Raw genomic sequence first — 12,021 nt, 5'->3', positions numbered from 1 at the left:
TTTTTCCAACCTGGTTAATTCTATTCCACATTCTTCAGAAACCTGGTCTAGTAAGAGGTGTCCTTGTCTACGGCAGGGGGATGGAATTAGATGATCTTTAGGGTCCCTTCCAACCCAAACCATTCTGTGACTCTCTGGAATTCGTGGTCTACTTTGTCAATTCATTTAGAGCAAAGAGTATCATTTTCATCAGCTGACAAGCCTAATCTACGATTCCATTAAAATGCTTACATTTGGCCCTGAAAATGAAAATGGGTAGGTTATTCTTCCCATCCATTTCTCAGCTCACAGCTGCTGCAATTCCAGCAGCAGTCACAGCCCTAATTGAAGTTGTTGAATTAAAAGTAAACTTCTGGAAACTATACATTCCGGGGGAGACTGTGATCGATGGCCTGCATTTGAAAGAAGCTACAGTATCCATATCTCCATCTTTTAACAGTTAGCTTTATCTAAACACATTTAATCACTGTTTACGTATGTTAATGTATTTAAGCTGCTTAAACATAGTAAGAGTTAGTCTGAGTCAGTACAACAAACACAAATCTGCCACAAACTCTTCAAATCATATCGCATAGAAAGCGAAACGCCGGCTGCTCAAGTCGTGCTCGAAGCAGATGTTAAATCTTCAATTTTGATAATCTGATTGATGGCAAATTAAAACTCTTACATGAAAAGAGGCAATCTGCTCCCGGTCTAAAGGCTTTGTCACAGACAGCTGCCCTGAGATGGGGTTGATGATGAAGATGCCTGTTGGAGGTTGGTCAGCTCCTGGGCCCGTCACGCTGTACCGCAGCGAGAGGCTTTTGTCGCGATCGGACCGAATCTGCGAGGTGAGGAAGAGAACGTTTGGGTGAGCTACAGGCAGGCAGAGGATGGGCCTGCTGCTGAGGCAAGCAGCAGCTAGCTCGCTCTTCTGGCTTTTTCACCTTTAAGCTACACTTATGAAAAATAATTATTCTGCAAAGGGTGCAAAGTTAGTATAAAGTTTGGGGGTTTCCATTGCACTGTCAAGAGAGCTGCTCAATGAGTTTTCAGGAACATAAAACTCAAACCAATACCCATCAGGATTCTTACCTTAACCAGAACTGCTTAGATTCTGGAGAAGATATATACTATCATAAATCTACCTAAGAAACAAAAAGCCTGGTTTGTTTTCCTCCCCTCCTAAATCTTCCTAGAAGAAAACTATATATAGACTGTCTTCTGCTGCTGGCTTTTAGAAACTCATGGATTTTGTTTAAAAACTGAACTCTGGTCTTATCTTCCAAGGGAAACAAAATGATAAGGGCAGTGCCATGTGTGAGGAGCAGGTGAATCACCAGCATGCACAGCACCAAAAACACAGCAGAACTCCATCCTATCTACCGGGAGCTCTACCAAGCTCCAACTAATCCTCATAGAAGTTTGTCATGTCCAACCAAGTACCATGGTTGGAAACTCTCTTCTATGCTGGGCTCCTAGCAATAGCTACAAGTGTGCTGCAGACTTGGGTGGTGCAGATGATGCCTTCATCCCCTCTCATTCTATTTCCCCCTGCCTTCTGGTGCATTTCTCTTCCTGCTCATTTCCACACTCCGCCAGCTGGAAAACTGCCATGCAGATGACTGGAGAACTCCTGAACGGGCAGAGATTCTCCTTAACCACTTTAAGGAAGTCATCACAGCACTTAACAAGCAAGCCAAGGTCACCTTCCATAAGTATGGTAGCATAGGGATAACTTTAAAGAAGCCAGCCCATGACACACAAAGGTAGCAACAGAAATCAGTCCCAAAGACTCTGATAAACATTTGGACTACGAACAAGACATCACTCACACAAAATCTCTCTCAAGAGCTCTCCAAGGGACACCAAAACCACATTTCTATTAACTTCCTTACCCTCACTAATTCCTGAGGAAATGGTCCTCTGGAATTTTCAGGTAGGTTGATTGGAGGAATAACCCAGTCTCTCTTCTGCCTCTTCAGAGGGCTGCTGTGCTTGTGTTGTTGCCATGGAAATACAATGTCTTCAATTTTCTTTTGGTCCTTTCCCAGGTACAAGATAAAATGAAGCACATGTTAGGAAGGAGAATCATTGGTAGATGTTATGAAATAAACTCAGATACAAGAACAAAATGGACTGAGAGAGTCCTTCCTCTGTGCTCATAGGGCTGGTTTGTTTGCATTCACAACACAGTAGGAAGACGACCACGAGCATTCACAACCTCGCTGCAACATGTGAAGCACTCCTTTTCTCTTCTCCCTATTCAAGCTGGAGGAGAAATGAAACCATCAACTCCTTATAACATGGCACCACTGTGTAAACTGTGCTGCACTTTCTGAAAAGTTGTGAGTATCTTGCAGAATGTAAGAGTGTGCCTTTATGTATTTCTCATCAACCAGAGCCTGAGCTCAGGTAATGTGCTACTGTACGTTAAATTTAGACCTGGGTGTGCTAAAATGTAATTTGAGTTTCAAGGGAAGTTTAATACATACTGGTAGGGAATGTCTCAAATATTTATGACCCTATTAAATCCCATAGAATTAATGCTGTAATTATTTTAAACCTATGTCAGCCATGATGGATGCAGTAGATGACCCACTTTACACATTGGGCATTAATCTTTGCTTGGTGTCAACATTCCCTGCACTCCTTTCAGCCTTTGGATCAGCACACACAGAGCTATGTCAGCTTGCTTAAGGGTGGAGACAGGGTGACAAAAAAATTTCCCAACTCTTTTTAAGAGCTAAAACACCCAAATCAAACATGGCACAGTATAAACAAGTGCTCAACTTGAGGCCATATTCCACTATTAGGCCTTGAGCACAAGCCCTGTGAGGAGAGACTGAGGGAGCTGGGATTGCTTAGCCTGGAGAAGAAGAGGATCAGAGGAGACCTTATGGCTGTCTACAACTACCTGAAGGGAGGTTGTAGCCAGGTGGGGGTTGGTCTCTTCTCACAGGCAACTAGCACCAGAACAAGAAGACACAGTCTCAAACTGTGCCAGGGGAGGTTCAGGATGGATGTTAAGAAGATAATCTTCACAGAAAGAGAGATTGGCCATTGGAATGTGCTGCCCAGGGAGGTGGTGGAGTCACTGTCCCTGGAGGTATTAAAAAAGGGATTGGATGGGGCACTTGGAGCCATGGTTTAGTAGTCATGAGGTGTTGGGTGACAGGTTGGACTTGATGATCTTTGAGGTCTTTTCCAATCTCATTGATTCTATTCCACATTCTGCTGACAGCAAGGATGCCTGAACTGCATTCATAGAAACATAGAATGGTTTGGGTTGGAAGGGACTTTAAAGATCATTCAGTTCCAACCCCCTTGCCATGGGCAAGGACACCTTTCACTAGCCCAGGATGCTCAAGGCCTCATCCAGCCTGGCCTTGAGCACCTCCAGGGAGGGGACACCCACAACCCCCCCAGACAACCTGTTCTAGTGTCTCACCACCCTCAGTGGAAAGAATTTCTTCCTAGTTTCCAGTCTAAGTCTGCCTCCCATCCTATCACTCCACTTGTATCACTTGTAAAGAGTCCCTTCCTGGGATGTTTGGAATGAACAGGGCATGCTCTGATAAACCCAAGTAGCTACTCTTTTAACAGATTTTTTTTACAGACCAAACTAGGTTGCCTTTGTTAAAAAATTGACTCAGAAGCTCTAACACCATCATCAGCTAAGCAAACAAAACAACGAGGATTACACAGCTCTAGTTCCCAGTGTGCTCCTGGGAAGAGATGTCTTGCATCACCACGCTACTCTGACATTCTACTTGGATCTTTTAATGCAGACCCATACTAATCTCTGAATAAATTTTGCTGTTCCTTTGTAAACTAAGCACTTTGTAGGAGAAGGTAAGAAACAGCAGGCAGCAAGTGATAGAACAGAAAAAACAGGCAGCAGACCCAATACTGCTTTCCTGAAGTAAAAGCACTGTTATTTGTCTCTTGCTCAGTCTGACTTCTGTTACACTGCGTGGTTGATGCCGTGGCAGCTTCCAGCAGAGGGAGACCATCTTCCTTCCCAAAGTGCCGCTGGAATCATGAATAATTTACAATCTCCAATTTGATTATGAAGGAACAAGACAAAGCCAATATTCCTTGCCAGAAACGCTTTCCTGCTCCTGCTGTAAATCTACAGCTCCCATCTAATAAACATGACTGATGCATCCCAGCACAAATTTGTTTAGTTTGTGGTTATATTTAACCGCTTGAATAAATACTGTCATACTTTCAAGCGATTCCAAACAAAGAAATGACCGTGTCCGACTTCAATCCAGGTATAAATCTCAAGCTATGCAAACAACAACAACAACAACAAAAAAGAGAGAAAAGCTCAAACACAAATGAATCCTAGCTACTTAAACAGGCATGTCTTTCCCTGCCTTAGCAAAGCTACAGACTAACAGACTGCAGGAAAGTTCTTCCCGAAGCTGTGGCTTTGCATGCACTGTGTGTCCATTAGGAGACCTTACTGTGGACTTCCGGTGTCTGAAGGGGGCTCCAAGAAAGCTGGGGAGGGACTTTCGAGGGTGTCAGGGAGTGATAGGACTGGGGGGAATGAAGCAAAAATAGAAATGGGTAGATTCAGATTAGATGTTAGGAAGAAATTCTTCACCGTGAGGGTGGTGAGAGACTGGCACAGGTTGCCCAGGGAGGTGGTGGAAGCCTCATGCCTGGAGGTTTTTGCAGCCAGGCTGGATGTGGCTCTGAGCAGCCTGCTTTAGTGTAGGGTGTCCCTGCCCATGACAGGGGGGTTGGAACTAGATGATTCTTGAGGTCCCTTCCAACCCTGACAATTCTATGATTCTGTGACAGACAGAATAAAATCCCTGGGTTTAGGCCTGTTTGCCAAGATACATTTATGCAGGCTGCCAGGTGCTGCACTTTGGCCACAACAACCCCATGCAGCCCTACAGGCTGGGGTCAGAGTGGCTGGAGAGCAGCCAGGCAGAAAGGGACCTGGAGGGACTGGTTGACAGCAGCTGAACATGAGCCAGCAGTGTGCCCAGGTGGCCAAGGTGGCCAATGGCATCTTGGCCTGTACCAGGAACAGTGTGGCCAGCAGGAGCAGGGAAGTCATGGTGCCCTGTACTCAGCACTGGTTAGGCCACACCTTGAGTACTATGTCCAGTTCTGGGCCCCTCAACTTCAGAAGGACATTGAGACACTTGAACGTGTCCAGAGAAGTTCAGCGAGGCTGGGGAGAGGCCTTGAGCATAAATCCTATGAGGAGAGGCTGAGGGAGCTGGGATTGTTTAGCCTGGAGAAGAGGAGGCTCAGGGAAGACCCTCTTGCTCTCTACAACTACCTGAAGGGAGATTGTAGCCAGGAGGGTGTTGTCTCTTCTCCCAGGCAAGCAGCACCTGAACAAGAGGACACAGTCTCGAGCTGTGTCAGGATAAGTTTAGGCTGGAGGTGAGGAGAAAGTTCTTCACAGAGAGTATTGGTAGCCATTGGAATGTGCTGCCCAGGGAGGTGGTGGAGTCACTGTCTTGGGGGGTGTTCAAGAGGGGCTTGGACGTGGCACTTGGTGCCATGGTTTAGTAGTCATGAGGTGTTGGGTGACAGGTTGGGCTTGATGATCCTTGAGGTCTTTTCCAACCTATGATTCTATGATAATTGTTTCACCTGTTCTGAAGGCCCTGTGAAGGCTGGCTCAGGGGTTAGCTTCACTCTCATCTGCCATTCTTCCTGGGTTTCCTTGTCCTGAGCAGACACGACGAACTCCGTGGGCTCTGCTGAAAGCTGGAAGCTTCTCTCTGCGTAGACCACACCATCTTCACCTACTCTGAAATCTTCTGGCTCACTGCTTCCAAAGTGTATTTTTTTGTTTCCATCACAGCTTCGAAACCTCACTGCAAAACAGACAAAAGAAGGAACACATAATGAAAAAGCAGCCCACTTGAACTCAGTGTGACATAAAATGCATTAAGGACACATATTCAAAGCAGAAAGACTTAACTTGCTGCTGCTTTTATCACATGCAACTATCAGTTCAGGATTTGTACTTCATGGGTCAGTCCACATAAAGGCAAGATCCTTCTGTGCACTGCTAGGCAGAGTTTTCAACCCTAGACAGACTGTGTCCCCTCCCAAACACCCATCCCCCCCATCAAGAAAAACATTTCCCTCCACCTCCTATGTTACATTTCAGTCCATTTCCAGTGGAATGGCCACAAGGATTTGCACCTCAAGCCTCACAAAGTTCCAGTCATAGAATCATTTTGGTTGGAAAAGACCTTAAAGACCATCAAGTTCAACCATTAACATCAATTCACTGGAAACAACAGATTTAATTACACTGCAACCAGAATCACAAACAACCCTGCTGCCAGTGCCCTCTCTGTCAATGGGGGCAAGGCAGAAACCCAGATTAACTTCTGTGTCCATCACAGCCTGTGACTCAGCTTTATCATCTTAGGTAGGTCAGTTATGAGCCAAAGTCCTCACCTCTTCCACCAGGAGAGTTGCCACCTCAGTTACCAATAGCTGGTCAGCTGTAACCAGCAGATCAAGGGAAGTTCTCCTCCACCTCTACTCTACCCTACACACCTGGAGTAATGTCCATTTCTGGGCTTCCCTCTCTCTCCCCAAAACATACAGGGAACTGCTGGAGAGAATCCAATTGAAGATTACAAAGATAATCAGAGGTCTGGAGCATCTCTTACAAGGAGGGCCTGAGGGACCTGGGGCTGTTTAATCTGGAGAACATTACAAGAGGATCTTAGCAATGCTTAGAACTATCTAAAGGGTGAGTGTCAAGAGGATGGGGCTGGACTCTTTTGGTGGTGACCAGCGACAGTATAACAGGTAATGGGCACTAACTGGAACACAGCAAGTTACACCTAAACATAAAGATACAATTCTTTCCTGTGAGGGTGTTGGAGCTCTGGAGCAGGCTGCCCAGAGAGGCTGTGGAGTCTCCTTCTCTGGAGACTTTCAAGACACATCTAGACACTGTGATCCTGGGCAACCTGCTTTAGCAGGAGGATTGGGCTAGATCTTCAGAGGTCACAGGAGCACAGAATGTTATGGGTTGGAAGGGATGTCTAGAGATCACCTAGCCCAATCCCCCTGCCAAAGCAGGGTCACCTAGGGCAAGCCACATAGGAATGCTGATCCCTTCCAACCCTTTCCATTTAATGAGCTCTTGGACTGAGTTTCCTTATCTACAAGATGAAGGCAGCGAGAACACCTCACAGAGAAAAATCTAAGTTAAAGTCTTAGCTTTAAACAAAACAAACAGATCTCATGTACCACTCATCTCCATTCATCTACTTAGGAGTTACCCACTCCTGTTTTAATTCCCACACCCCTTCCCTTTGTCCTGTCTGAAAGGGACACACTGAAAACAAGAAAACAAACACGATGGGAAGTGCACAAACCAGAACTGGCAACAGGTTGCTGCCTTCTTTACCCAATTGCTTTCAATCCCATTTGAGGGTTACTGCAAACAGTAGTAGGTTAAAAATGAAAGTGTGCTTTTATAACCGATGATTGTTCTTTAATGCCTCCAAAGTATGACAAAGTATTTGGATTGCCTGGGCAATAGAAGGGAAATCATCATTATGAAGGTTGTGCTAAAATGCACATTCTGAAGATGAAATGAAGGCTTTATGCCTCATTTCAGTTATTGGACTTTTTATATTGTGCTAAACCATGCACAAAGTGTTTAGCTTCAAAACTTAAAGGTCCCTCTCAAGAAGAAAAAAAAGACTCACTATGAAATGCCATGCATCATCTGCTTTCTTTTGTAATTCACTGTTTCAGGAAGGGACTGAGAAGAAGAATGGTACCTTTTTGTTACCTGAACTTCAAGGACCAAGATGATGTTCAGATGACATATAAAACTTGTTTCTTTACTGCACCCTTTCAATTATCCAGAATGCCCCATTTGCCCTCTCCTGACAGGAAAAGCTGTACTTTCAAAGGGTCCATCATGTTCAAAAATGAGGCAAAGCATGGCATTCCTTCAAATGAATGATAAAATGTCAATCTCCTTAATAATGACCTTGCTGGGCTGGGTAGGGATACTGCTCTTTCCAGACACCTCCCAGAGTCTGAAGGTCTCCCTCAGTGAAACATCAGCCTCAGCTCAGGAAGGAGAGCATGCCACGTCCACAAAGCACTGAACACAGGAAAAAGAGATCTGCCTGGGTAAGAAGGCTGAAGCCTCACCACTGGGCTCCTCCTCTGGTCCCCTCCTTGTAGATGCTGCTTCAGGTGTTCCACAGCAGTGAGAGTGCTGTTAAATCCTCAGCCTCTCACACCAGCATTCATGTATGTCACTCTCTGGGCAATCCCTAGAGCTCCACAACTCCCTTCTACCCATGCCACAGAGTACAAGTGACTTTCTTTCCTACAGAGCTACAGGTCTGCAAGATTTGGAAGTGACAAAACCTTTGGTTTGCTGTGCCTGTGGGAGGAGAAAATGGACAGGCAGAAGGTCCAGCTCCCAGACATTGACCATCCCCATCGATCTCCCACTCTTTTCAGCACTGAGCTTCCCAGTTCCAGTCAGTCCCCTGAGGTGGTAAGCTGAAAAGCAACAGCCAACAGAGTAAATATGTGATTCTAAACCAAGGATATCAAACTACCACTTTAAAACAGCCCTATCACTCCCCAGAAGTTATTACCACAGTCTTAATTCTGTAATCCTGGTTAGCTAACCTTCAGAGGTGGATATTCCAGATTGTTTAGCACAAAAATAAAGAGGTGCCCAAGAAGAGTTTACTCCAAAGTCACTACATCTAATGATTTAAGAACTTAATGACTGGACTACCAAACAATGCTGCTCATACTTGGAGTTCAGAGGCACAGACCACCCATACCCCAGGCATGGAGAAAGCTGGACCTCCTCCAAGCATCATCTCTGCTCACAAACAGAGCACTCAGTAGCAGACAGTTCACATTAAGGGGGGGGAGTGGGAGGGGAGCCAGCAATTTAAGCCATAGCTCTATGTCTCTGCTGACCTCTTATTGCAGCTACAGCTGCTCCCAATATTCATAGAATAATAGAATGGTTTGGGTTGGAAGGGACCTTAAAGATCACCCAGGTCCACACCCCTGCCATAGGCAGGGACACCTTCCACTAGACCAGGCTGCTCAAGGCCTTCAAATGACTTGAAAAGTTTTATGCCCAGTTTGGCCCAGTGTCTATCCCAAAGTGGCTTGACCAAAAGGACAAAAAGTGAGTCAGATCCATCTCTGGCTCTTCTCAGACTTACTTCTGAACAGCAGGGAGTGGGAAGGAGAGTAAGTATTAATCCAAACATTGATCATTACTGCTTTTCAAAAAGGTAACATTTAAAATGATTTTTACAGCTGTTATGGTCCAAAAGAGTAAGATATCACAGCAATACTTCATTACACACTACTACAATAGATTCCTTTTAAAATATATATTCAAATTCATAAAGAAGATAATTTCACAGTCTCAAGCTGTGCCAGGGGAGGTTTAGGCTAGATGTTAGGAAGACATTCTTCACAGAAAGAGAGACTGGCCATTGGAATGTGCTGCCCAGGGAGGTTCTGGAGTCACTATCACTGGAGGTGTTTAAGAAGAAACTAGATGAGGCACTTGGTGCCATGGTTTAGTTGATTAGATGGTGTTGGATGATGGGTCGGACTTGATGATCTCTGAGGTCTTTTCCAACCTGGTCTATTCTATCTTATTCTATCCTATCCCTAGTCTATCCTATCATATTCTTTACCCCCATCTTCTTACATATAGGCTCCAGTAGCAAAAAAAGAAAGACAGGCAGAAAAGAAAAGCAGAGAGAAAAAGCCACCCTGCTAGCCACTTCATTGATATTCCTGCTCCAGGCGACTCTAAAACTCAATGAAAATCCCTTTCCTTTGACAGTATCCTGGTAAAAATGTATAAAATTGCCAATGCTTTGTGAGAATTATTCTCCCTTTGCAAGGAAGCACACATTAACAAATTACACTCAAGCCTTACCATCTATAATTAAATTCCCCTGACAGAGCACAGGTTGTGCTGTAGCTGCTCTCTCCTCCCCCCCACCCCAAGCTGCATGGTTATCAGTCTTGCAAATTCGATTTCGATCACTGGGCTCCATTTTTCAGTGCTCAACTGCTATGAGCAGACAGACAGTTCCCACTGTAGGGTTTTAGGCAAAGATTTTTGCAAGCAGGCTACAGGAAGTATTTGTTGGTTGGTGTTTTTTTTATCACCTTGTGGATAATGACTGTTTACACCAAGCGTGTGCTTTCTCACAGCCACACAAAAGGGAGGCTTGCTTTCCAAAAGTCACTTTCTGTTGACAGATCAATCATATGGATTCGTTTCAATTTAATAAAGGTTAACTAGAGAGACTGTGCAGCATCTGAGTCACTCCATACACAGCAGAAAGAGTAAGCAAGTAGCTGATTTTGGTGCTATTTAGTTAACTCTCTGGATAAATGATCAGATCTGAGTATCTCACACTCTAATTTGAAGGTTTAGAAAGCATTTCTCTTTTGAGCATCTTGTGCATCTTTTGAAACGTATCTGCTTTTTGAAAGCGCATTATCTGAAAGCATTACTCAAGCTTCAGGAGGGGAGATTGAGACTGGAGATTCAGAAGTTCTTTCCAGTGAGGGTGGGGAGACACTGAAACAGGTGCCCAGGGAGGTGTTGAATGTCCCCTCCCTGGAGGTTTACACCATTCATATGGAATAAGAATAGAATAGAATAGAATAGAATAGAATTAAACAGGTTGGAAGAGACCTTCGAGATCATCAAGTCCAACCTATCATCCAACACCATCTCATCAACTCAACCATGGCACCAAGTGCCCCATCCAATCTCTTCCTAAACACCTCCTGGGATGGTGACTCCACCAACTCCCTGGGCAGCAGATTCCAATGGACAATCTCTCTTTCTGGGAAGAACTTCTTCCTAACATCCAGCCTAAACTTCCCCTGGTGCAGCTTGAGACTGTGTCCTCTTGTTCTGGTGCTGGTTGCCTGGGAGAAGAGACCAACCCCCACCTGGCTACAACCTCCCTTCAGGTAGTTGTAGAGAGCAAGAAGGTCTCCCCTGAGCCTTCTCTTCTCCGGGCTAAGCAACCCCAGCTCCCTCAGCTTCTCCTCACAGGGCTGTGCTCCAAATCCCTCCCAGCTTTGTTGCCCTTCTCTGGACATGTTCCATCCACTCAACATCTTTCCTAACCTGAGGGCCCCAGATCTGGACACAGTACTCAAGGTGTGGCCTAACCAGTGTGGAGTACAAGACAGAAATGACTTCCCTGCTCCTGCAGGTGTTCAAGGGCAGGCTGGATGAGGCCTTGAGCAATGTGGGCCATTGGGAGGTGTCTCTCCATGGCAGGGAGGTTGGAACTGAATGATCTTTAAGGTCCATTCCAACCCAAACCGTTCTATGAAGCGATGAATCATAATGTGAAATAGTTCTATTTTAGGTTTAAAGAGACTACCTTTGGTTGCATTGAAGCAGTAACAGGCATTAAGGGAGTAAAAGCAATTAGCTCAGAACTAGGTTGTGCCCAGAGATTTACAAAAACACAGCCCTGAAACACAGGGAAAATGGTATTTAGTAATAGCATGTGATGATTATTAAACATTACACTTCTAAGACAAAAGACCATTAGTATCCTAATTTGGGAGCCCCTTCCAGAACCAAGACAAGTATCATCTATTAAAAAAGAACAAGGAAAGCCCTCTGTGACTACAACATTCTCCAATGAAAATCTGCAGCTCTGTGGCATGAAACCAAGCTTCCAAGGTAAGGCCCTTGCATGGCAGCAATCACAAGCTATGCAGACATGTGTAGTGTACAAAACGGTAACGACTAAACATGCAAAGGCATTTAAAGTGCACTGGAGAGCTGCACCACTCGTACTTGGCTCTAATGAGATGAATGATTCACAGCAGCTACATCTCTAACCTCATGTACCTCACTAGTAATCTCCAATTACCTAGAACCATGCCTCAGACAATAGAAAGCCTTTTTCAGCTGCCCGAGTTGGTTGGCACTCCTTGACAGCCTGCTTCTGCTGCTTTTCATAAAGCCCCCAC

The 12,021-nt window shown here is 45.0% G+C and overlaps 1 protein-coding gene across 2 annotated transcripts in view; it reads right to left on the bottom strand.

The window, feature by feature from the left end:
* CDH2 (cadherin 2) overlaps positions 1 to 12,021 on the bottom strand; it is a 150,616-nt gene that overhangs the window by 47,722 nt on the left and 90,873 nt on the right. For both annotated transcript variants that reach the window (XM_054179650.1, XM_054179651.1), the window contains exons 3-5: positions 5,611 to 5,837; positions 1,878 to 2,024; positions 668 to 823 (exon numbers count right to left, since the gene is read on the bottom strand). In XM_054179650.1, coding sequence (XP_054035625.1) covers positions 668 to 823; positions 1,878 to 2,024; positions 5,611 to 5,837 — 530 coding nt within the window. The remainder of the gene's footprint in view (positions 1 to 667; positions 824 to 1,877; positions 2,025 to 5,610; positions 5,838 to 12,021) is intronic.

Source organism: Dryobates pubescens, chromosome 3, assembly GCF_014839835.1.
Source record: "Dryobates pubescens isolate bDryPub1 chromosome 3, bDryPub1.pri, whole genome shotgun sequence".
NCBI lineage: Eukaryota > Metazoa > Chordata > Aves > Piciformes > Picidae > Dryobates > Dryobates pubescens.
Note: the sequence above shows the minus strand (reverse complement) of the source record. Positions and strands in the feature narration are given on the sequence as shown.